The sequence below is a fragment of the Poromitra crassiceps genome, assembly GCF_964638095.1.
Source record: "Poromitra crassiceps genome assembly, chromosome: 7".
Taxonomy (NCBI): domain Eukaryota; kingdom Metazoa; phylum Chordata; class Actinopteri; order Beryciformes; family Melamphaidae; genus Poromitra; species Poromitra crassiceps.
This window is the reverse complement of record NC_139628.1, coordinates 30,508,629-30,531,653: the sequence shown is the minus strand read 5'-3', so window position 1 is coordinate 30,531,653 and position 23,025 is coordinate 30,508,629. Positions and strand designations below refer to the sequence as shown.

The window sequence follows — 23,025 nt, the reverse complement described above, 5'->3', positions numbered from 1 at the left end:
AAGCCAGTGACTGGGGAGGGATCAAATATCAGAGCTCACCCCCCAACCAGGTGATTCAGCCAACCAATCAGGAGCAATCAATCCTCAGATAGCAATGCCTCACACCCGTGTGATAGAGTCGGGGAGAGAGAATACCAGCTGCACAAAATTAACGTTAATCGTAGATAGAAGAGTCCCGACATCTCCATTCAGGCGCGGACTGCATAATCGGGCACGTCGGGCAACTGCCCGGTGGCCTGGCCTGCAAAATATTTTTTTTTTTACCCCCAAATCCGTGGCGGGCCAAAAAAAAACTGCTGCTCTCTTCTTCAGGATTTCATGTAACACACGGAAGGGCAGGAAGCTCCCAGAAGCTGCTGCTGCTCAGAGCCATACCGCCAAATATAAATGTTGCATTATGATAGCTAATAACATTTATTAGAAATGCTGGAAAACACAAAACCATCCGCGCTATTGGTGGTTTCACAAAATATTTACACAATGAGATTTGTTGATAAATAATGATCAGTGATGTGGATATAATGACTAAGTGGGTAAAGGCAAATAATAGAACAGTCTGGTATGTTAAGAAAATTACATCACTTTACTGTAATGCAGCTTTTAAAACCAGGAAAATCTAACACTTATGCCACATCACGTTCTAAGATATCTAGTCTCATATCACGATATCGATATAATATCGATATATCGCCCAGCCATAACACACGCATGCACACAGAAAATAACAAATTCTGAACATCTGCATTTACTGAATTTAATAACAGCCACTCCTCTCATCCATCCATCACTCCCTATCTCCCTTCCTACTCCCTCCCTCTCTCTTTCCCTCCCTCCCTCTCTCTCTCCCTCCCTCTCTCTTTCTCTCCCTCTCTCTTTCCCTCCCTCGCTCTCTCTCTCCCTCCCTCTCTCTCTCCCTCCCTCTCTCTTTCCCTCCCTCGCTCTCTCTCTCCCTCCCTCTCTCTTTCCCTCCCTCTCTCTTTCCCTCCCTCTCTCTTTCCCTCCCTCTCCTCAGGTGGTGGAGGTGGCGGTGGCCCCGGTGCTCCCGGCTTCCCAGGAGAGCGAGGTCATAAGGGAGAAGAAGGTCCTCCAGGCCTCTCCCTGCCGGGACCCCAGGGGCGGGCCGGTACCGCTGGATCCCCAGGTTCCCCTGGGCTCCCCGGACCTCCGGGCTTCTCCACCGGGAGAGGGGACTGTGACGGCGGAGGGACGGGACGTCCCGGAGTGCAGGGAGAGAGGGGCTACCAGGGAGAGTCAGGCCAGAAGGGTGAGTATGGGCCGGGCACCATAATGGATATAACCACCAGGCTAGAAAAAAGAGCGACCTGAAGAAGCTTGTTGTGGTGTGGCTGCAGATCCATTCAGTAATGTTCTCAGTAAAAGTAAATAGTCTGATGAGGTGGATTTGGTTTAGTTATTATGACTCAGCTCAGTTAACCTGAACAGACTAACGAGCCAGCAAACACAATGATGTTACTGTGAACATGCTAACGCTAGCTGCTACTAGCTACCTTAGCTAATGTGCTAATCAGGGGTCTCATAGAGTACCGCAGGGCTGACGTATTTCTGTAGTGGGAAGGCAGTCCCGGACTTCCTGGATCTTACGGGGCAAGGTCAAGGGGGTTTTAGAGTGGGGATTTCACTTAAATGCATAAAATAATGTCTGTGGTTAACAAATGTTTATGGGAGTGGTAAGGGAGTGGTAATTTGGGTTCAGCAGGATAATCTTCACAAACGTAAATCACTTTTGAAGTGTTTTCTAAAAATCACGTAAAAACATGGAGTAACAGTACGCTGCCATCTGGCCCCGATGCAGCGCCATTCAAGGACTGGCTTGGACACTATTTAGCTCACAACAACGCCTAGGAGGCTCAAAATCGCACCGGAGAACACTGGGCGAGTCGTCAGATAATAATTAATGTGAGGAGAGGGCTCCAGGTTCAAATAAACCGAAATTCTCCTTTAACCCAAATTGCCGCTCCCATAAACTTTTGTTAAGTGAAACCCCCATTCTAAAAGCCCATTGACTTCTTCCCTGTAAGATCCAGGAAGTCCGGGAATTCCGCCTTCCATGCTACTTCCGGACTCATCCCTGCGGTGCTCTCAAACTGTGTTTAGGATCCCTACTAAGGAGGAATTAAAAGAATGACTAACCTATCCAGTGACACACACACACACACACACACACACACCTGCATGCACTTTCCCTGTTCAATTGATAATCAGGCTCATTTATATGGTCATGTTGCCTGCAGCAGGTGTGGGTACTTGTCTCCCAAAATGTGCTAAAGCAGGACTCAGAAATGACTTAAATTATTGACCCAAGTTGTCTTGTTTACTTTGTAACCATTGAGGAATGTTTTTTTTTAACATCACTGCTTTTGTGTGGAATACCGTTGCAAAACGACACTAGATTTTGAAACACATATTGGATCACGTAGACAGTCACTGTACAAGTCATAGTTTTAGTAGGGATTCTAGGTACATATTAATAAATGACCCCTAAGATGTGTTTATGTAAAGAGCATGATTCTAACCAGATACCAGTTAGCTAGTTTCTAGAAAATCATTTAGGTAGATTAATTGAAATAATAATTAAAAAAAAGTATTCCTTTGTGGAATTCGTCTTAGTGATTTTCAACATTCTGAATCAGATTTATTGCCAGATACACATTATGATGAATTTTATGGTGAAGTTGGAGCAAAATAATTGTAAATTGTAAATAAAGTAGAGAACAAATCAGAACACAGTGAAGCTAAGTAGCCTAGACAGCAATGGGTTCAAGTATTATAATAAATATGGCTGTTATACATAGGCTATGTAGTGTGAAGTGTACATAAAGTGCCTGTTGCCTATGGTTTACAGATGTATACGCATACAGTACTATATAGTGTAAAATATATAGAAGTAAAAATGTGATGTATAGTATAAGATATGTAATGTTATGTTATAAATAGTATCAATAGTTAAGACAGTTACAGACCAGAGAGTTGATCATTTATTGACATTATCTATGTCTATGTGTGCTATTCCAGGTGACAAGGGTGACACCTGTGTGAACTGCGTCGGCGACTCCACTGGCGGCTCCGGACGCCCGGGAGGTCCTGGAACCCCCGGATTCCCCGGTAATAACACGTTAAACTCTCTACTCAAATATAAAATATAAAATGTAAATAGTCTTCAGAGGCTTCCAGCCGAGCAGCAGGTGTAACTCGCCTTCCTTTTTTCTTTAGTTTTTTGGGTTATGGTTTCTTAAAAAAAAAAGAGAGAAAAAAAAAAGGAACTCTCTACTCAACATGATTCCCATATTATTATTATTTTCTTTTTTTCCATTAGTTGGAAAGCATAACAGGTGTTTATATGATATGATACACATGTACATATTAATATTTCCATTTTTCATATATATATATATATATATATATATATATATACATACATATATATATATACACAAATATATACAAATATATATATATATATATATATATATATATATATATATATATATATATATATATATATAAGTGAACTGAACCTGTGTCAAATTTAACCAATCATTACTCCCCATGCCTAAACCTAGGGCGGGTCATGCCTTCGTCATCCTGGGAAAAGGCATTTCACTGATGCTGGGGGAACATAGGGCCTAATTTGGATGTGGGGAAATTCATGAGGAATTGGGCTGAGGGAACATAGGGATGACTGTATTGGTTCAAATGGTTCAAAGCTTCAGAAAGCCTAGTTTCTCCCAACACTAAATATTGTATCCACATTGTCCAGTTATCAGTGTATAACTTCCGTCCTGTGCTGTACCAGGCAGTCCTGGCTCTCCAGGTAGCAAAGGAGAAAGAGGGTTCAACGGAGGGCCCGGTGGTGCCGGCCCTGCTGTGAGTACTTCCTGGTTTTTTACTTCCTGCTAACTTTTCAAACAGGATGTGATGTATCCCAAAACAGCTGTCCATGAAACAGAATTGTGCGTGAGGATTTTGGGTGCTATCTCAACTTGACTTCCAGCTCCACACAGAAGAACTGCTTGTATGTCAAAGTGTGAATCCTTGGTTAAATTTGTAGTATTTCAAGTTGTATTTCATGGCTGTGTTTTAACGTAGTTCCTTAGGTTCATGTCTTTGTTATGGTTTTATTTTATTTTGAAATGCTCTTCATCCTTCCTCTTCTCTCCTCTCCTCCACAGGGTCCCCCCGGTGTCCATGGTTCCCCGGGACACCAAGGAGAGAAGGGTGACCCAGGCGATGCCATCACAGTGCCCGGTCGCGGGGGCGAGAAGGGCGACTCCGGCTTCCCCGGCCCGCCCGGGCTGCCTGGCCTGGACGGCCGCCCTGGGCGTGACGGCTCGCCCGGAACACCCGGTCCCAAAGGATCTGGTGTAGGTTTCTCTCAGTTATAATTGCGTAGGCATCGTAAAACTCTGAAATCAGTTGCAGTGTGAATGTGTGTGTCACAGAATATAATTGAATTAAATTAAACTTCCAGAAATTCCCATTCCCTTTCCAATTTCAGTTCCTCTGTGGAGTTGATTCATGAATTGACCTCAAGACTGCTGTCCATCACGTGTCCAGAACTAATTTCTCTTCTCCTCTCTTCTCCTCTCCTCTCTTCTCCTCTCCTCTACCCTCTTCTCCTCTCCTCTCCTCTCCTCTCCTCTCCTCTCCTCTCCTCTCCTCTCCTCTCCTCTACCCTCTTCTCCTCTCCTCTCTTCTCCTCTCCTCTCCCCTCTTCTCCTCTCCTCTCCTCTCTTCTCCTCTCCTCTCCTCTCCTCTCTTCTCCTCTCCTCTCCCCTCTTCTCCTCTCCTCTCCTCTCCTCTCCCCTCTTCTCCTCTCCTCTCCTCTCTTCTCTCCTCTCCTCTCCTCTCCTCCTCTCCTCTCCTCTCCTCCCCTCTCCTTGTGCGTGTGTGTATGTGTGTGTGTGCGTGCGTGTGTCCGTCCACCAGGGCTCACATCAGGTGAAAGGAGAGCGAGGGCCGCCAGGTGACTCTGGTCCCCAGGGTCAACCAGGGGACCGGGGTCCCCCGGGTGGCCACGGCTTCGGAGCCCAGGGACCCCCCGGAGAGAAAGGCATCCAGGGCGTCTCAGGGCGACACGGATCTCAGGGCTCACCAGGTGAGAAGTTTAGATACATTTTGTTATCCTCCAAATTACTTGCTAAATGGGACAGTCTGCTTATCCCCCGATACGATTCAATAGGCGATATGAGATTCACGATTCAATTCAAACACGATACGATGTGGTGGGTTTATTTCTGATACAAATCTTTCTAGCGATGCCGTTGGCTTGCATGTAAACGCCAATTTTTAAATGTTGTTACAAAGTGACAATACTATAATTTGGATAGAGAGCTATGAAACTCTGATGGTCAAGCATCTCCTTTGTGATTATGACAGCACTTTTTATTGAATTTCAATAGATCATCATATCCTGATATGCATATACATGTAATCTAATGTATATGTATGTATATAATGTAATATAATGTAATCTCTTCACTGCCCGGCTGCTCTCCTCCGCTGCACGTACAGCTCACTCCGGTCCTGAGCGTTATGCAGGCATATAAGGAAATATCCAATCCCCTCGCTGGTGCTCTCATTTGCCAGTATTTCATAACCGGTTCAATCAGGAGAGACTAGAGACCAAAGAATGAATAAAATGATATTTATTACAATAAAGTGAATGATGCATTACAGAAAGAATGATGAGAATAAGCTATTGTTATTAGTCTTTGGCGGTTAGACAAAGCAGGGAGATCTTGAGAGAGCTGCAGCCCAGAGCAGCCCAGAGCAGCATCCAGATATATCCCCCTGTGGAGTCTAGATACTGGTGGTGCTGGTGATCTCCTTCTGAGACTCATCATGATGAGACTCTTCCGACTGAAGAATCGGATAGGTCCGCGATGACCGGGAGGAGAGGGGGGAGGAGGAGGGTGCGAGACTGACAGCAGCGGTGTTGAGAGGCTGAATGAGACAGAGCAGTGATGTGACACTATGCTATTGGTTAAGAGAGACTAGGCGGCAACCAGCTGATTATTCAATTGAAACCCGGAAATTGACAGCTTATTATGAGCTTGTGAGTAGATTGAAGAGTGGAGATATAAAAAGTGAATTAAGGAAGTGTAAAATGCATATTATAGTCTTCCTGGCTTGAACTTACGTTAGAACTACATTTTAAAAGTTCAGTGTGTAGGGATTTAATTACAAACATTATGTCCCGTTCTTTTTAATAGCCTGCATCATCATATTGCATAGCAGCACCAAAGTCACGCCCTCTTCAAACCAAGGGATTTCATCTGTCATTAATTTTTCCATCAACATTTAGTAAAATTCTTATAAAAATTGTTTTACTTGGTCAAACCAAGCGATGCATCTATGTTTAGAATCAGGAGAGACACAACATTTCACCCGGACTGGGGGGGGGGGGGGGACTTTATGAATTCAAAATTAATTCAAAATCGAATATTAAAATAATAAGCTAATGAAAATTGAATTTGATTATAGAGTAAGATTGACAGCCCTAGTTTGCACCGTGAGTTTCCTTCCTCACTGGTTCTCTGACCACTCACCCTATCTGCATTCTCTCCCTCTCACCCTCTCTCCATTCTTACCATCTCTCTCTCTCGCCCTCTCTCCATTGTCACACTCTCTCCATTCTTACCCTCTCTCTCTCACCCTCTCTCCATCCTCACCCTCTCCATTCTCATCCTCACCCTGTCTCCATTCTCATCCTCACCCTCTCTCCATTCTCACCCTGTCCCTCTCACCGTCTCTCCATTCTCACCCTATCTCCATTCTCACCCTCTCTCCATCCTCATCCTCACCCTCTCCATTCTCATTATCACCCTATCTCCATTCTCACCCTCTCTCCATCCTCATCCTCACCCTCTCCATTCTCATTCTCACCCTCTCTCCATTCTCACCCTCTCTCCATCCTCATCCTCACCCTCTCCATTCTCATTCTCACCCTCTCTCCATTCTCACCCTCTCTCCATTCTCATCCTTCTCATTCTCACCCTCTCTCCATTCTCACCCTCTCTCCATCCTCACCCTCTCCATTCTCATTCTCACCCTCTCTCCATTCTCACCCTCTCTCCATTCTCATCCTTCTCATTCTCACCCTCTCTCCATTCTCACCCTCTCTCCATCCTCACCCTCTCCATTCTCATTCTCACCCTCTCTCCATTCTCACCCTCTCTCCATCCTCACCCTCTCCATTCTCATTCTCACCCTCTCTCCATTCTCATCCTTCTCATTCTCACCCTCTCTCCATCCTCACCCTCTCCATTCTCATTCTCACCCTCTCTCCATTCTCACCCTCTCTCCATTCTCATCCTTCTCATCCTCACCCTCTCTCCATTCTCGCCCTGTCAGGAACTAAAGGCGAGGCCGGCCAGACGGTGGCGGAGAAAGGCTTGCCAGGGCCCAGAGGACAAGACGGAGACCCAGGTCTGCCCGGCCAGCCAGGTATGATGTCACCATTTTACAATAAAGGGACATATGTCTCCAGGTATCCAGTAACCAAGGCAACACGCGTATCTGTCTTGGGCGGCACGGTGGCTCAGTGGCTAGCACTGTCGCTTCACAGCAAGAAGGTTGTGGGTTCAAATCTCCACCCCGGTCCTTTCTGTGTGGAGTTTGCATGTCCTCCCCGTATTTGCGTGGGTTTCCTCCCACAGTCCAAAGATATTAGATTAGATTAGCCTTTATTGTCTCCCTTAGGAGAAATTTGTCTTGGGCATTCAAGAGAACAACAGTGGTTTGCTGTATGCTGTGTTTGTGTAGTATCGTAATATGTATAATGCAATAAAATGTGTAGTATACTATGTATATGATATATATGTAACCGATGTTGTGTGTAGATATAGGATGTAGTATAAGCCCTTTGAAACATGCTTGTGATAAGGGGCTATAAATATAACTGAACTGATTGGCTGTGTGTGGTCAGGTGGGCCAGGTCAGTCCGGACAGAACGGGTTCCCCGGGTTACCAGGAGGGAAGGGTGATCCAGGACTCTCTGGAATCGGACTGCCAGGACCCCCCGGAGCTAAAGGTAAAGACAGAAACACTCCCCCCTGTCCCCCTCCCGCTCCTCCTCTCCCTCACCCATCACCACTCACCTGTCCCCTCCTGATTTCCTACAGGATTCCCAGGTACGCCCGGCCAGCCAGGATCATCGGGAGGAGGAGGCAGACCAGGAGTCGACGGCCGGCCCGGGGGGCCCGGCCACCCGGGGTCCAAGGTATGACCGGAGAACTCCTGCAACCCAATGGACAACATTTCACAATAAAAGGTTAATTCAATAAGAGTGGAATCATGGTGTTTATCAATTGTGTGTGTGTGTGTGTGTGTGTGTGTGTGTGTGTGTGTGTGTGTGTGTGTGTGTGTGTGTGTGTGTGTGTGTGCGCGTGCTTGTGTGTGTGCGTGCTTGTGTGTGTGTGTGTTACAGGGTGAGCCTGGCTTCGGACTCCCCGGTCCTGCGGGTTCCCCAGGGTTCCCTGGAGGTAAAGGTTCACCTGGAGCCAAAGGAGATTCTGGTTTCCCCGGCGGCCCCGGTCAATCCGGGCGATCCGGCTTTGACGGTGGTCCTGGATCTAAAGGTATATTCTGTGGTTCTGTTAAGGATGCTGCTGTGTGTCAGAGAGTGACAGAGACGTGAGAGAGACTTACAGGGTAGAGAGAGCAAGGGTCAAATGAGGTAAGTTGAGGAAGAGAGAGAGTGACACATTCATGGAAGTTGGAAACCCTCATTAGTTTTTAACTTGCACCTGTGTTTACCCTGCCTTTTTCAACACAAAATGGCCCCCGTGAAGAGGGTGTATTCGTATTCCTCACTTCCATCTCTCTCACTTTCTCAACACACACACACACACACACACACACACACACACACACCTTGATCACCTATTGACCCAAACCTCCTGCCCCTCCAGGTGAACCTGGTACTCCTGGTCGCGACGGACCTCGAGGCCCCCCTGGCAGCCTCGGCCAAGGCACGCAGGGGGCCAGAGGAGCCCCTGGACCTCCAGGCCTGATGGGAGGACCAGGTAACGTACACAGGCTCCAGTCCACTATCACACCTCATTAGCAGTTCTACTTAACACTTTCAAGCACTACAGCTGTTGCAGAATTGAAGTTCCTCTGCTTTGATGGCAGATTTAAAGTGGCTAAAAATCAGTTGATTTTATAGCGTTACATAGGGATGGCTATGGGAAGGCAATTCCAATTTTAAATCAATTAAAATGATTGAATAACATAATTAATATAGTTTGAAATCCTCCATTTCTGCCACCATACCTCAGTTTCAAAGAGATAATTCCATTACGTAAGTGTAATTTTTGTTTGCTGATCAAGAGGATTGTTTTTGACTCATTTTTGACTTTGTATTTTATTGTATTTGTATTGTGTTTTCGTATGCATGCATGTTTTTAACCTCTTGTGTTTTGCGCCTTTTAAATCAGACGTTTGTCGATTATTATTATTTTGTCGTCTAAAAGTCACCCGAGAGTTTGTGCATGACCACACACTTGTTGGATGTCCTTTCGGTTCTGGGTCTTCAGACTGGTTGTACTGTATTGTTGCACTGTTACACTCCTCAACCCAATGCTTCTGATTGGGTGTCACTCCTCAGCCCAACACTTCTGATTGGGTGTCACACCAAGCCCCAATGCTTCTGATTGGGTGTCACCAAGCCCAGATCAAGTTGGATGAACAGTTAACGTTAAGGGTTTGTTTGGTTGTTTGAAAGCACAGAGTCACGTCGGTGGAGCTTGATATATGTTTGTGTGGGTGATCAAGGTGTGTCTGAATGTGTGTGTGTGTGTGTGTGTGTGTGTGAGAGAGAGAGGGGATGTCAATATGTCCCTCTGGAGGTGCGTCATGGTTACCACGGTAACCACACCTTGATCTGGGTGAACTTCACCTCACTTGCTCCTCGTCTTTTCGAGAGACCACCGGAAAAACTCTCGAGTCACATCTTTCTCGGCCGCATCACAACCCTCTGCACTCGACGCTTCAGTTCACTGTCTTGCACAGCTGCTTTAAGAAATATTCCACTTAGTTTTTACATGGGGCACCGGAATATAAACTAATCACTAAGCTCAGACGGCTTTGCAGCGTTCCGATTTTTACTTCCCATTCATTTGTCGACAAGAAATAAAAGTAGATCCGGCCTCCCAAACCGGAACTATCTCTCGCTATATTTCCCTCTATCAATAAAATACTATTCAGTGAAATTATGTTCTAAAACGTTGGACCAACAGTAGGCTTCCAACTCCCATTCTGACTAATGGAATTGACTAAATCGATTCTAAACGATTCCGATTACAAATTAAAATCAACCAAAAAAAGAAAAGACGCTGGTTGCTATTTTGCGCTGTTGCCATTCAACAGTGAACCGTGAATTTCTCCACCCCCTCTCCCCACGTACTTGCTTTAAAATCAATCAGACCAAGACAGTCAAACACAGATTAGTATAGATAGGCCTAAATCTGAATGAATTACTTGTGAATTCATTTAAATGAAACATTGTCTACTCCGATTCTGTTTATTAGTAGAATCTCCGAATTGACTCTTTCGGAGTCGACTCCAACCCTAACCGACAGTCAGTTGAAAATCGCAGCAGCAGGATTCTGTTCACCAAAGTGCTCATGTCAGTTTTCAGGCGGGCCTCAGTCAAAAAATCTGAACGCTTCAAACTCGCCCCAGCTGTTAATATTAACCCCCATGTTAAAAGTAAGCGTAATATTGCATTAAATACAGAGCAGCTTACGTCCAAGTCTTCTCACAAGGCCTCAGTCACCACTGTAACCTCTCACGGCTCTTTCCCTGAATGCCACACAAACCACACACTAACTCGTGTCCAGCTGAGATACAGATGTCTTCCTGTTTGCATCAGCCATGAGCAAACTAACTCGTGTCTACTGAGATACAAACTACATCTCTCGGTTTGCATCAGCCATTGCTTTGTTGCTGCTGAACACATTCAGTGTTCAGCTCAATGCATTCATTAATGCGCTGTGCCTCGTTCCCTCATCTCATCTGCGGCTTAATCCAACGCTCCGCTCCGCCATCTTGGCTTTGAAAACACGCCTCTTCCTTACCTGCGGTCCTGATGCCAAGGCGAGAAAGGTATCGTACCCCCCAACACTGCTGTGGTCATGGTATTTTAACGGGACAGATATCGCAAATGATAGTGTTGATTACGTTGCGATTATTAGGTTAAAATGCACAGTAAATGTGTCATCTCAGAGTCCGTTTTTTCCTGTAAATGTGGTGTTCCAAGACAACATTCCCGTCTCCAGAGGCTAATTTCTATCTCTCTCGCTCTCCCACAACAATGTAGGATTCCCAGGTGGAAATGGAGAGAAGGGAGAGCCCGGTCAGCCAGGTCTGGACATCCCAGGTCTGCCAGGAGACAGAGGCAGCCCCGGCTTCCCGGGTTCCCCAGGAGCGATGGGACCACCAGGAGCCCACGGAGGATCAGGACGGGATGGTCAGCCTGGACTGCAAGGTGAAATATCATCCTTAAATTACAGAGTCATGACTGGCTGACACACTGACTAACTGGCTAGGTGACAGGCTAGCTAGCTAGCTGGTTGGCTAACTCAGTGGTCCCGGTTCCCGGGCCGCAACGCATTTGGTACCGGGCCGCGAGCCGGTCCCAAAAAATATATAAAAAAAATATTATTAATAATAATAATAATAAACATAGGCTATAGGCTGTGTGTGGTAGTTGAAACATAGTTTCAAGATGACGTTTATTTATGTTTGTAGTTAAAACAAACATAAATACTGTATAGGCTACATACAGTACAACACAAAAGGCTGTTATTTACCCTTTGTTGCCACCTGGTGAGTAAATATATATGTAACTAAAACCATTAAAATTGACAACCGGTCCGCGGGTTTTTTTCCATGTATCTACCGGTCCTTGGCACAAAAAAGGTTGGGAACCCCTGGGCTAACTGACTCACTGGTTACAGTAGGTGACAGGTTAGCTAGCTGACTGGCTAACTGCCTAACTACCTAAGTTAAGGCTAACTGACTAAATTAGTGTTTATGTGACTTGGCAAGCTGGTTCATACCGCTAGCTGATTCGCTAGCTGGCGTCTGACTAATTGTCTATGTGACTAGCTCGCTGGCTAACGTTAACTGACTAAGTATTTAGGTCACTGGCTAGCTGAATGGCTGGCTAGTTAATTCATGCACTAACTAGGCTATCTGTGGCTGGTGGCTGACTGGCTAGAGTTGGCTGTCTAGCTAACTGACTGCTTGCTAGCTAACTCAGTAAGTGACTGACTGACTGACTGGCTAACTACATGTAGCTATATTATGAATGACTGCAATATTTTCTGTTGTGTCTTCTTCTATTTGTGCTCTCTTATGTTAAATGTGACTCTATTGCCTTTTAGCCAATCAGAGTACGTCTTAACATCATCTCCTCTGTGTCACTGGCTACAGGTGCCAAAGGAGACATGGGACACATGGGTGCCCCAGGACCCGGTGGAGGACCTGGGGGACCTGGAGGACCCGGCTTCCCAGGACCTAAAGGTATACACGCAATCACATACAACATAATGTGCTAAAGATACAGTAGGCTAGCCTGGTAAATCACCCTGATCACGTACGTGACCTCACATTCTGTTTGGTTCTGCGGATCAGTCTGGCCTCCTGCCTCCCACCCCCAGCAATTTCCAGAAATGATAAAGTGCACTGGCCAATCAGGGACCTGCCTCGTAGTTGACAGCGTAACCGGCCAATCAGGGATGTCGCTCCGTTAACGTTGTAAACTAGGGATGTCAACGGTTAACCGTTAATCGATTAACCGTCGCTAACGTCGTTGTTCGGTTATTGCTGTCGGTCTATCAGTTAATATTATTATTATTATTATTATTTTTTTTTGGTCTATTTACTCAATGAGCTCATGCCCAAACAAGGCGTGTCTATTTAGATGCTGAAATGTTAATGCTTTTTGTGTTACAAATTCTAACACAAAAAGAATTTGTGTTGAAATGTTGATGCTTTTTGTTAATGCTTGTTAATGCTTTTTGTGTTAGAAATTCTAACACAAAAAGCATTAACATTTCAGCATCTAAATAGACACGCCTTGTTTGGGCATGAGTTCATTGAGTAAATAGACAAAAAAAAAAAAAAAAAAATTATATTAAAAAATTATGAATTAACCGATAGGTTAATCGATTATTAGCGTCGGTTAATCGAAAGTGAAATTAACCGAAAATTGACATCCCTATTGTAAACACATCCATAGGTGCAGTAAAGTTATTGCAGAAATGATCTTTAATAACAACTAGAGGGCGCTCAGTAGAGTGCATACCTCCGCCACTGCATGTTACCCTCATTGCCACACCTCCTTTTGGCCAGTGGGCGTGGAAGGTTAATTAGTTCATCCTTGGCCCAAGACCAGGCACGGACTGCATAATCGGGCACGTCGGGCAAATGCCCGGTGGCCTGGCCTGGCCTGGCCTGAAAAAAAAAAAATAATAATAATAATAATAAAAAAAAAAATTGGTGTCCGCAGTCAGGCCACTCACTGAACAGCAGGCCAGGCGCCGCCTACTGGTTTACTAGTGGTTTTATTACTTTATTCAGGGTTAAAGTGGGTGCATCTCATTGTAAAATTAGACTCGGCCCAAATTGGGCTTCAAACGGCCCAAATCTGGCTTCAAACGGCCCAAATTGGGCTTCAAACGGCCCAAATCTGGCTTCAAATGACCCAAATTGGGCTTCAAACGGCCCAAATCTGGCTTTAAATGGCCCAAATCTCTCGCCGCCGCCCTTCGGACGCCGGCACGCACGTCGGCCCGTATCGGCCCGGCCTGCTTGGTATCTGATGCCCGGCCTGAATTATGATCCCAGTCCGCCCCTGCCCAAGACCAACCTTTGTACAACGTTTTGTGGTGTTACGTGAATCCATGTGGAAGTTAGGCGTCTTTTGTGATTGAACACGCCCATTACCACGCCTCCTTTTGGCCAGTGGGCATGGAAACTTCATCACTTCTAAGTTGGGCCATGATCACCAACCTTTCTGCCAAGTTTTGTGCAAACCCGTTCATAACATTTTGAGCTATCCTGCTGACAGACAGACAAACAAACAAACACCTAAAAGTCTGAACCAAATTCATGTTTTTGTTACATTGTATCCATTTGGTCCAGTTACAGTAGGTTTGCTTTCACACTGCAATTATGTGAGCGGACAAAAGGACATGACATACCTGCATGGACTGCGTCTCCCTCAGTGGCAGCTGGTGAGATTGGTAACAGGGGAGGTAGCTTTGCAAACATTTGGGCGTTTTTTTTTTCTCTTTTGCCCAAAACGCCCAAATCTCATTTTAAATTAGCATTAGGATTAGACTGTTGTGATGTCATTATTCAGTTTTAACCATCAATAATTGTTCCTTTTCTCATTATTTCATTTCTCAGAGTAAATACTGTATATTTATTTCGAGATTTTTGTCAATTATTTGTGCTGTTATGGTTATAATTAGCCTAGTTACTCACTTCTACACTATCTTAGATTGTGTTACTTATGGATGGCATGGAATTATAGTGAAAATAGATTATCCCCCCTTTTTGCTGGGGACCCCACTTTGAAAACCACTGGCTTAGGCTAGAACTGTTGCGAGAAGGTTTCAGGATTTATCTCTATGCATTAGGCTGTGATTACTATTTATATAAATCTATTTATTCACATAGATTCATGATATATTATGGTATACAGCCTACCTGTGGCATCAATGTTTTGATTAATCTGCGCCAGTACCGAAAATGTAGCCTATTACTGCATGACTGATCCTATGATGTCTCACACTCAGGTGTGCTTTCACAAGACAGGTGTTGTCCATTCAATCAGCCCACCTGTCTTTATAATGGCTGTCTTGCACTGTTTGTATGATACTTGACAAAGTCTATGGCCGAAACTGTTGTCAAATAGCGTTAAATTACACTTTATTGCATCTGGAACGAGAGTGTGTCTTCCCCTGCACAGTGCTGCACTACTCGTTTAGTTACATTCCAATTCATCAACTTTGGAGCGTTATTTACCCCCCCTTCCCGACATCCTAGGTTGACATGCTTCATCCCAATCGATTCCTTATTTCTTCTACTTTCATATGATATAAAGATCACCACTCAAGCTTTAAAATTGAGCTCGCTGTCAGCCATCGATTTACAGGCCAAATTCAGTAAAAAAATGTGTGAATTTAAGGTTGCGGGTTTTAGTATAAAAAATTACAGGATGAAACTTCAATACGACAAAAATAGCGCTGCTCGGTGAACCATTTCCACGCCGAATTTAATAGAAGGCTCGGATAACTTGAAATCAATTGACTTACTTGAATATCCATGCTGTTTGTAGTGGAAACGCTGCAGTCGAGACGTTGCAAATATTCCAGTTTTCTGACATTGCAAAAAGCCCAGTACCGCGCAGCGCACCGCAAGGCTCCCGCAACTCGAAACTCGTTTTGGGTGTAATCCAATACAACGACTGTCTGGCTTGTGAACACTTACTGATTGATAAAAAAGTAAATAAAAATAAGGGGTAAATATAATATGCTGCTACTGTCTCAGTAAAAGTCGTAAATCCTTCCTGTCAGGTCATCACAGGCAGTGGATTTCACTTCCTACTTTGATTCAGCTTGAGAGACCAGGCAGTGGACAATACAAATGTCAATCAATGTCAGCAATCTATCGAACCAACAACCAATTAGATTTCACCTGGTTTCATCTGGCTAAGGGCGTGTTCCCTTCCAGCTCAATCTTATTGGTTGGAAAACACATCACTCTCACGTGTTTTCTGTGAATTGCAAGTGTTTTTCAACCAATCATATTTTTCATTAGATAAATTACCAAATAAATAAACGCCCACAGGGCGAATGTTTTTTTATCTGCCTACTCCATGCTGGGACCAGGGCCAGAGTGACTCTTTGCATGGAGCTCTCCTTTCCATCAGTTCAGGTCACTGTTGTTGAAGCATTTTAAGCATATAAGAATATAATGAATGAAAAAATGAGCGTCTGCACATAAGAAAAAACACATTTGATTGATATTTTATTATTTAAAAAAAAAAGAAAAATGAAAAAAAATATATATATATATATATATATAATATTTTTTTTAATATAAAATCCCCAATCTAATAGAGGAGGACCATCCTCCTATCCCTCACTGGAAAAACCTCCTCTGGTCCCTATACTTGACATTGCTTGGTTTATAGACCCTTTCGCTGTTTGTAAACAGCGATTACGTATTTTGTGGGCGGAGCCGAACTCGTTGCAGAAATGTACAACTAGCGGTTCAGCTGTCATAGAAATATGGAAGATCCCGACGCCTCCTCCACGTATTTTAAAGCTTCGCCAGCAACAGACAGTTACCTTACACAAATACAGTAAGCAAACTCTTTCAATGCGGTGAGGTTTCCTGACCCGTACTCACTGTCAGGATGGGTCTAGGATCCAAAACATTGCCAAAGTTGCAGTGGCGCACATCGTCATATTCCTAGTGGGAATGTCCAGCGTCTATACGCATACTACGGCACAAGACGTCTTTTTCCTGTATTCCAGGGATCTCTCTCGTTTCAGCTTGAGTTCCGCAGAGTTTTGGATACCAACTAACCCTGTGACGTCCACTGTAAAAGGGTCTATAGGTACATTAGATCACAATCTACCTATTGGGTAGGGGACACCCCTGCTGTAAATGCTATTTATACATTTGTAACTTGTTTAAACACTGGATTAAAGCACAGGGTTAAGAAAGCGTCAAAAAGATTATTTTCCATCCATGAGTCAAACTCTCGACAATATCCAGTACGTACCCAATATTTAAGCAATAAACCCCAACAGGCCGTGTTTTACACTGACTTAGAACAGCCGTTGTAAAATCTCTTGGGGTTTATTACTTTAATCAAACGGTTACTACATATAGCTGGCGAGGTTTCATAAAATAAACACACAGCAACAAACATTTCAATCATTTATTGATCGCAAAAAGCCAAATCATTCCTCTGCCAAAAAATATAGTTTTAGCTCGCGTTAGCCTCTGTCGTTAGTTAGCTGTTAGCTACGTTAGCTACGTGGGCATAAAACGACACTGAATGACCAATTTGATATAACTGTTAACCAGGTCGTGTCGCGCTCTTTCCATAAAGCCCACCAGCTTTTATATCTGTTGGCTAGCTGTTGATATTATAACAATATTGTGGCTCTAAAGTAACGTTATTCAGAGATGCGGGCAGACTGTCATGGCGGAATGACTGTTTCCGGTCTCTCTCCGCTCTGGACGCAGACAAAGAGTTGAACAAAGAGAGAACAGACATAGAGAGAACAGCGCTGAGTAATACTGTGATGCAGTCACAAGTGTGTGTTTAGAGTATTTTACAACACCTCTCTCTCTCCTCTCCTTCAGGTGATTCAGGTTTCCCAGGCAGAGATGGGGGTCCTGGCGGCCCCGGTGGCAAGGGAGAGAGAGGCGACTCGGGCGTCCAGGGCCCTCCGGGGACCGCGCAAGAACAACATGCCGTGAAGGGAGGCAAGGGAGAAGCAGGAATGCCAGGTACCTCTGAACGCCATCGCTGCATCACAAACAAGTGGTTTAATGTTGTATTAAAGTCTTAAACATGATTATTCACTGTGTTATTATTTTCCCTGTTTCCAGCTACAACTCTTTCCAAACTACAAATATTTTTTGTAAAAATTACTAAATTATTTAAAGAAACAATATTGTTTTTCATTGTGATTATGTTTTGTGCCTTCTTTATATACACTGTGTATTAATACTGAGAAGCGAGATATTAATACCATTATTGCAGTGCAGTTTCAAGAAGTTTGAATATAAAGGTAGATGGTCAGAATTAATGATTTTCTCTCTCTCTCTGTGTGTGTGTGTGTGTGTGTGTGTGTGTGTGTGTGTGTGTGTGTGTGTGTGTGTGTGTGTGTGTGTGTGTGTGTGTCTACAGGTGGGCCAGGTCAATCAGGTGCGAAAGGTGTCGGTGGGCTCCCAGGAGACAACGGACTGCCAGGATCTGATGGACGCCCTGGACAACCAGGACCACAGGGTATGCCTTTACACACACACACAGACACACACACACACACACACACACACACACACACACACACACACACACGCACAGAGCTCAAACATGCGGTTTCTGTTTTTCCGTTTCCAGGCCCTAAGGGAGATCCTGGACACTCAGGAGGCCCGGGCGGTCCTGGAGGCTCAGGACAGAAGGGTGGAATGGGAGAAATGGGATTCCCAGGTGGGTTTGTACGTCCACAACCCCTAGTCAGCCAGCAGCATTGTCACCCTGCTAGCATCAATTATTACACACATGGCTTTGAAAACTTCAAATGTTAAATGTTCAGTTCTCTTAACTCATTGAGTGCCAATGACGACAATCGTCGCCAATTCAAATACTAACGTAGAGTGCCAATGACGACGATTGTCGTCAATTGCGTTTTTTGACGGTGGGACGTGGATCAAAGCCAGATCCATCTCCTGTGAAAGTATGGTGGATGTTGAATGTGTAAAAGCTATTTTACGGACCCATTAGGTGGTGACAGTGCTCTCCAGATTAGAGAAAGGCGAGGAAAAAAGAGAGAAGAAGTCATGGGGAAATGGAAATCGCATCGGTATGCATCGATATGCATGAAGCATAACGTTAGCTGTGCCTGCAGCAGCCAATCTGCTGCCACAATTGAGCCCCTCCGTGTCCGCTGCGATAGCCCATCCGCATGATTAGTTGTGGAGTTGTTATTATTCTCAACTGGAAGCGATGGGAGCCGCTGACAAATACACGCGGAACGCTGTAAAAAAGCTGGATGTAGCGCACTTTTCAGTGCAGAGCAAACTCAGCAGAGAGCCACCAGAGCCACCAGAGACACACCCACGGAGGAGGGGTTTGCAGTTGAGGGGGGGGGGGGCACGCAGGGCAGCATAAAACACCTACCCAGACAGCAGGACAGGATTGGCAAACAAGCTAGAATATCTGATGCCCACCAGCAGTAAATCAAGACCAGCAAGAAGCTGCAACCAGCAGCGCACGCAGGGGCCAGCGCTGCTGGTTGCAGCTAAAAAATATTATTTTGCCAAACAAAATTCCTTTGTTTTCACTGTTTTATTGAAGGAAATTATTTTTGAGGTTTCACATCAGAAAATATTAGCTTCAGAGTCAGTCATGTGCTTGAAATGCTTAATTTCACAAAAGGCTAATTATCTCAGCTTGTAAGTTTGAAACGTCTCTTTTTGGTGAAATCAACCTATCTTCTCCGGCTCATAACTAAAGAACGGAAAATGATATCAATAAACTTTTTTTTGCTGATGATAGAAGAGAGTCTCATCGTTCTTTGGGCGTGTTCGGTATTTACATAGTAATATCACACAATATTCTGTGGGCCACGAGAAATCACTGAAAACGCTCTGAAACTCTGGCACTGGGAGCGTCCGTTCTCCAAAAGTGGCTGGCACTCAATGAGTTAAAGATGACACAGTTACCTTGGTAACTGTGGCTCACCTGGTAGCACATGTACCACGAAGGCTCGGATCTTCGCACGGCTGACCCGGTTTCGAATCCGACCCGCGGTCTTTCGCCGCATGTCATTCCTTCTCTCTGTGTCTGCCTACTGTCCTATCTGAAGAAAAACAAATTGCCCATCCCCCCCAAAAAAGTTGATTTAAATGTGATTCTTCGTGTTTTCGGGAAAATATTCCAAATCAAACTGGAATACGGTTTTATTTGATGCCTTGTAGCCATGCTAACTGATGGTTTTTATGAACAACACAATGAAAGTAAACTTGTATACATTGGTTACTGTATCATATATGCCTTTTAGCCATGATAACTGGCTCATTGGTCAATACCTGATAAGTAGATATCCGTATTTCCCTATCATTTTACTGTCATGTGTCCTTGGCTGGATTGGCTCACTAACCTTGTGGTTGATGATGTCACAGGACCATCGGGGCAGAAGGGAACGCCGGGTACGCCGGGTCGGTCAGGAGGGCCGGGAGGACCAGGAGCGCCCGGGTTCCCCGGCGCCAAAGGTGATCCAGGCTCTGCAGGGCATGGAGCACCCGGACTGCCCGGAGCCAAGGTGCAAACACACTTTCACCACGTTTCACTTCACTCCAGTTTTCCCAAAATTGCAACTAACTTAAGTCATTTAGTGGAAGCTAGTTTTAGTATTGGCTTTAAGCTTTAAGCTTTAAGCTTTAAGCTTTAAGCCAATACTAAAGTATTGGCTTTAGTATTGGCTTAAGAATGTTAACGTTAAGATTGGTTGCGTTGCTAGCTAGCTAACAGTTTGTTCAGGTTAACAGAGTGTTTTGGACTAGAGAAGACAGATTAGAGTAACAAATCCACTTTATCACACTTTTCACTTTTACTGCAATCTGGGAAGCCAGATTGCAAAAAAAAAAAAAAAAAAAATCTCCCATGCAAATCAAAAATCTGTCTTGAGAGATGACTTTTACTGAGAACGTTTTATTGACAAGTTACAACTCCGTCCCCCCTTCTCTCTCTCTCCTCCCTCTCTCTTCCCCAGGGTGACCCAGGCCAGCCAGGGTTCTCAGGAGGTCCAGGACAGAAGGGAACTCCTGGATTGCCCGGATCCCCAGGTTTCCAAGGAGGACCCGGTGCCAAGGGTGACCCCGGCCTCCCGGGATTCCAAGGTAGGCGTGTCCGGCTGCAGCGAAGACCCGGAGTAAACAGCCGAACCGGTGTGACCACAGTTTGGTGACTGACGGTGTATCTGCTTTGTCAGGTACTCCTGGTATTCCCGGACCCAAAGGTTTGGATGGCGGTCCCGGAGGCCCAGGGCTCAACGGAGCACCCGGTCGACCAGGAGAGTCCGGCCGCACCGGAGGGCCAGGGTTCCCAGGAGACAAGGGTCAGGCCGGACGTGACGGGATCCCTGGACCGGCCGGAATCAAAGGAGATCCAGGTGAGTGTGGCTGGTGGTCATGCTGCCTGGGGGAATGTTTGTTATTAGATTCAGAAGTCGACACAACAATGTGGTGGATGTTGTTGTATCTTAAACCATATCATTTAAACTTGGTTCCATCTTCTTCCTACCAAGGGTCTGGATTTTTATCAGATACTATCTTTTTTTTTTTTTTTTTACCAATCCTTTATTGATTACTGCTATATACTGAAATGTATGCTGTGTGAGTCTGTTTATTTTTTCTAAACAAAGCATTTCCTATGATTTCTACTCCAGGTCTGCCTGGTTTCAGCAGTCCCGGTACCCCTGGTCTCCCAGGTTTGCCAGGTCAGTTACCAACCGCTACGCAAGCACGTGCATGCACGCACACAAACACACACACAGATATCATCAGTCGTAGTCATGAGGAATGACAGGTTAATTTTCAAAACGCTATATAGACGGTTCACAGAATTGCTTTTCCTTTCAGCTATTGTATTGTATTATATTGTATTAACAAACACTGCAACAGGAAGTAATCTAGGGGCAAATTAGGATGTTTATGTTGTCAAGTTAAAACTGTCTATATCCATTTTGGAGAAAAAAAAATTGCCGGTCCAGTCATTCAAAAATGCTTAATTTCATACTAGCTTTTTGTGACTTGTTTCTCATGCTAGACATGTCATTTTGGAACAAAGCTTTGAACGAAGAACTGTTCTGTCTTGTTTTGTTTGTAGTGATTCAATTGTTATTATGCCTCCGCCGGCGATAGCCAGGCCGGAGGCATTATGGATCCGGGTTGTCCGTCCGCCCGTCCGTACGATGTTTGTTAACGCGATATCTGAGGAACGCCTTGACGGGAATTTAATCAAATTTGCCTCAAACATCGACTTAGACTCAAGGATGATCTGATTAGATTTTGGTGGTCAAAGGTCAAGGTCACTGTGACCTCTCGAACGCCATTTTCAAGCTTGTTTTCTCATAACTTCACTTGTCCCTCTCATATCCGGTCAAGGTTCTAAGGGAGACCCAGGTCTTCACGGCTCGCCTGGCGGGCCTGGTTTCCCAGGTTCCAAGGGAGAGGCTGGCTTCCCCGGCCTCCCCGGCCCGTCAGGCAACATCGGACCCCCCGGACCCTCCGGAGTGGGTCATCAGGGCCCCAAAGGAGGCCAAGGAGCCCCAGGACCGCCTGGAAGAGGAGGTAGGGGTCTCTGATATACTGTAGAGGCACTGTCATCACTCCGTATCCTGCCTCAAGTTGCTGCCTGGTTTTCTGATGGATTCAGTCAGACCTACGTAGATCAAATCATAGTATCAAATAAATTCTTAGGGTTTGTTTTACTCTACGTAGACTGACAGATGGGTGGGGTTTATCGTCTGAGACATTCCAGTTAATGTGAGAAAACTCCAACCCCAAATCTGTGTACAGTCTGACATTTAATGGTAAAAAGCATACTGTTTAACTGGCCTTCTGCTATAGGCTGCTCTTTGGTGCCAGGTGATGTCACCAGCTGTTATACTCTGTAGAAGGTGACAATAGCAGGCCACTTCAGTAGCTTTTGCTTTGGGGCTTAGTGACTCTTTAAGGTTTGTTTTGAAAGCTTCCCTGAAATCATCTAAATGGTCCTCCTAATGCTATCAACTCCACCCATGTGGTACTCCAAGTAGCTTAAAACAAACAAGAAGCTGTAGAATTTATTTATTTTTGCCACTTTGAATTTGCAGATACTATATTACCCTAGAATAACTTTCAAAATGGAGTAGAAGGTTTTGAAGCTACAGAACAAAAACTTTAGTTCTAGTCTAGATGGTGTTGATGATTGAGTGTGAATTGAGTTCAATCAGTTCTGAATATCTCTCATCCTGTCAAAATTGTAAAGGCACACACACACACACACACACACACACACACACACACACAGCCAGAGAAAAACCAGACAGCAAACAGCAGCGTACCAACTGCACTTTACATGTGAATGCTTCATCTCATTGAGTGATTTGCATGGGACGTTGTTGCTGCACCGATCGATCGGCACTGCCGTGCGATCCACGTCACTGAGCACCGTCACACGCCGTCCAATCATTGTCA

The 23,025-nt window shown here is 44.9% G+C and overlaps 1 protein-coding gene across 1 annotated transcript in view; it reads left to right on the top strand.

Moving 5' to 3' along the window:
- col4a5 (collagen, type IV, alpha 5 (Alport syndrome)) overlaps positions 1 to 23,025 on the top strand; it is a 95,392-nt gene that overhangs the window by 49,733 nt on the left and 22,634 nt on the right. Inside the window, exons 21-40 of the mRNA XM_083639676.1 lie at positions 1,013 to 1,264; positions 3,034 to 3,123; positions 3,815 to 3,885; positions 4,191 to 4,382; positions 4,948 to 5,116; positions 7,375 to 7,467; positions 7,949 to 8,053; positions 8,145 to 8,242; positions 8,450 to 8,600; positions 8,934 to 9,047; positions 11,345 to 11,512; positions 12,463 to 12,552; positions 17,422 to 17,568; positions 17,972 to 18,070; positions 18,185 to 18,274; positions 19,969 to 20,108; positions 20,559 to 20,685; positions 20,778 to 20,957; positions 21,234 to 21,284; positions 21,952 to 22,137. Of these exons, the coding sequence (XP_083495802.1) occupies positions 1,013 to 1,264; positions 3,034 to 3,123; positions 3,815 to 3,885; positions 4,191 to 4,382; positions 4,948 to 5,116; positions 7,375 to 7,467; positions 7,949 to 8,053; positions 8,145 to 8,242; positions 8,450 to 8,600; positions 8,934 to 9,047; positions 11,345 to 11,512; positions 12,463 to 12,552; positions 17,422 to 17,568; positions 17,972 to 18,070; positions 18,185 to 18,274; positions 19,969 to 20,108; positions 20,559 to 20,685; positions 20,778 to 20,957; positions 21,234 to 21,284; positions 21,952 to 22,137 (2,613 nt within the window). The remainder of the gene's footprint in view (positions 1 to 1,012; positions 1,265 to 3,033; positions 3,124 to 3,814; positions 3,886 to 4,190; positions 4,383 to 4,947; positions 5,117 to 7,374; positions 7,468 to 7,948; positions 8,054 to 8,144; positions 8,243 to 8,449; positions 8,601 to 8,933; positions 9,048 to 11,344; positions 11,513 to 12,462; positions 12,553 to 17,421; positions 17,569 to 17,971; positions 18,071 to 18,184; positions 18,275 to 19,968; positions 20,109 to 20,558; positions 20,686 to 20,777; positions 20,958 to 21,233; positions 21,285 to 21,951; positions 22,138 to 23,025) is intronic.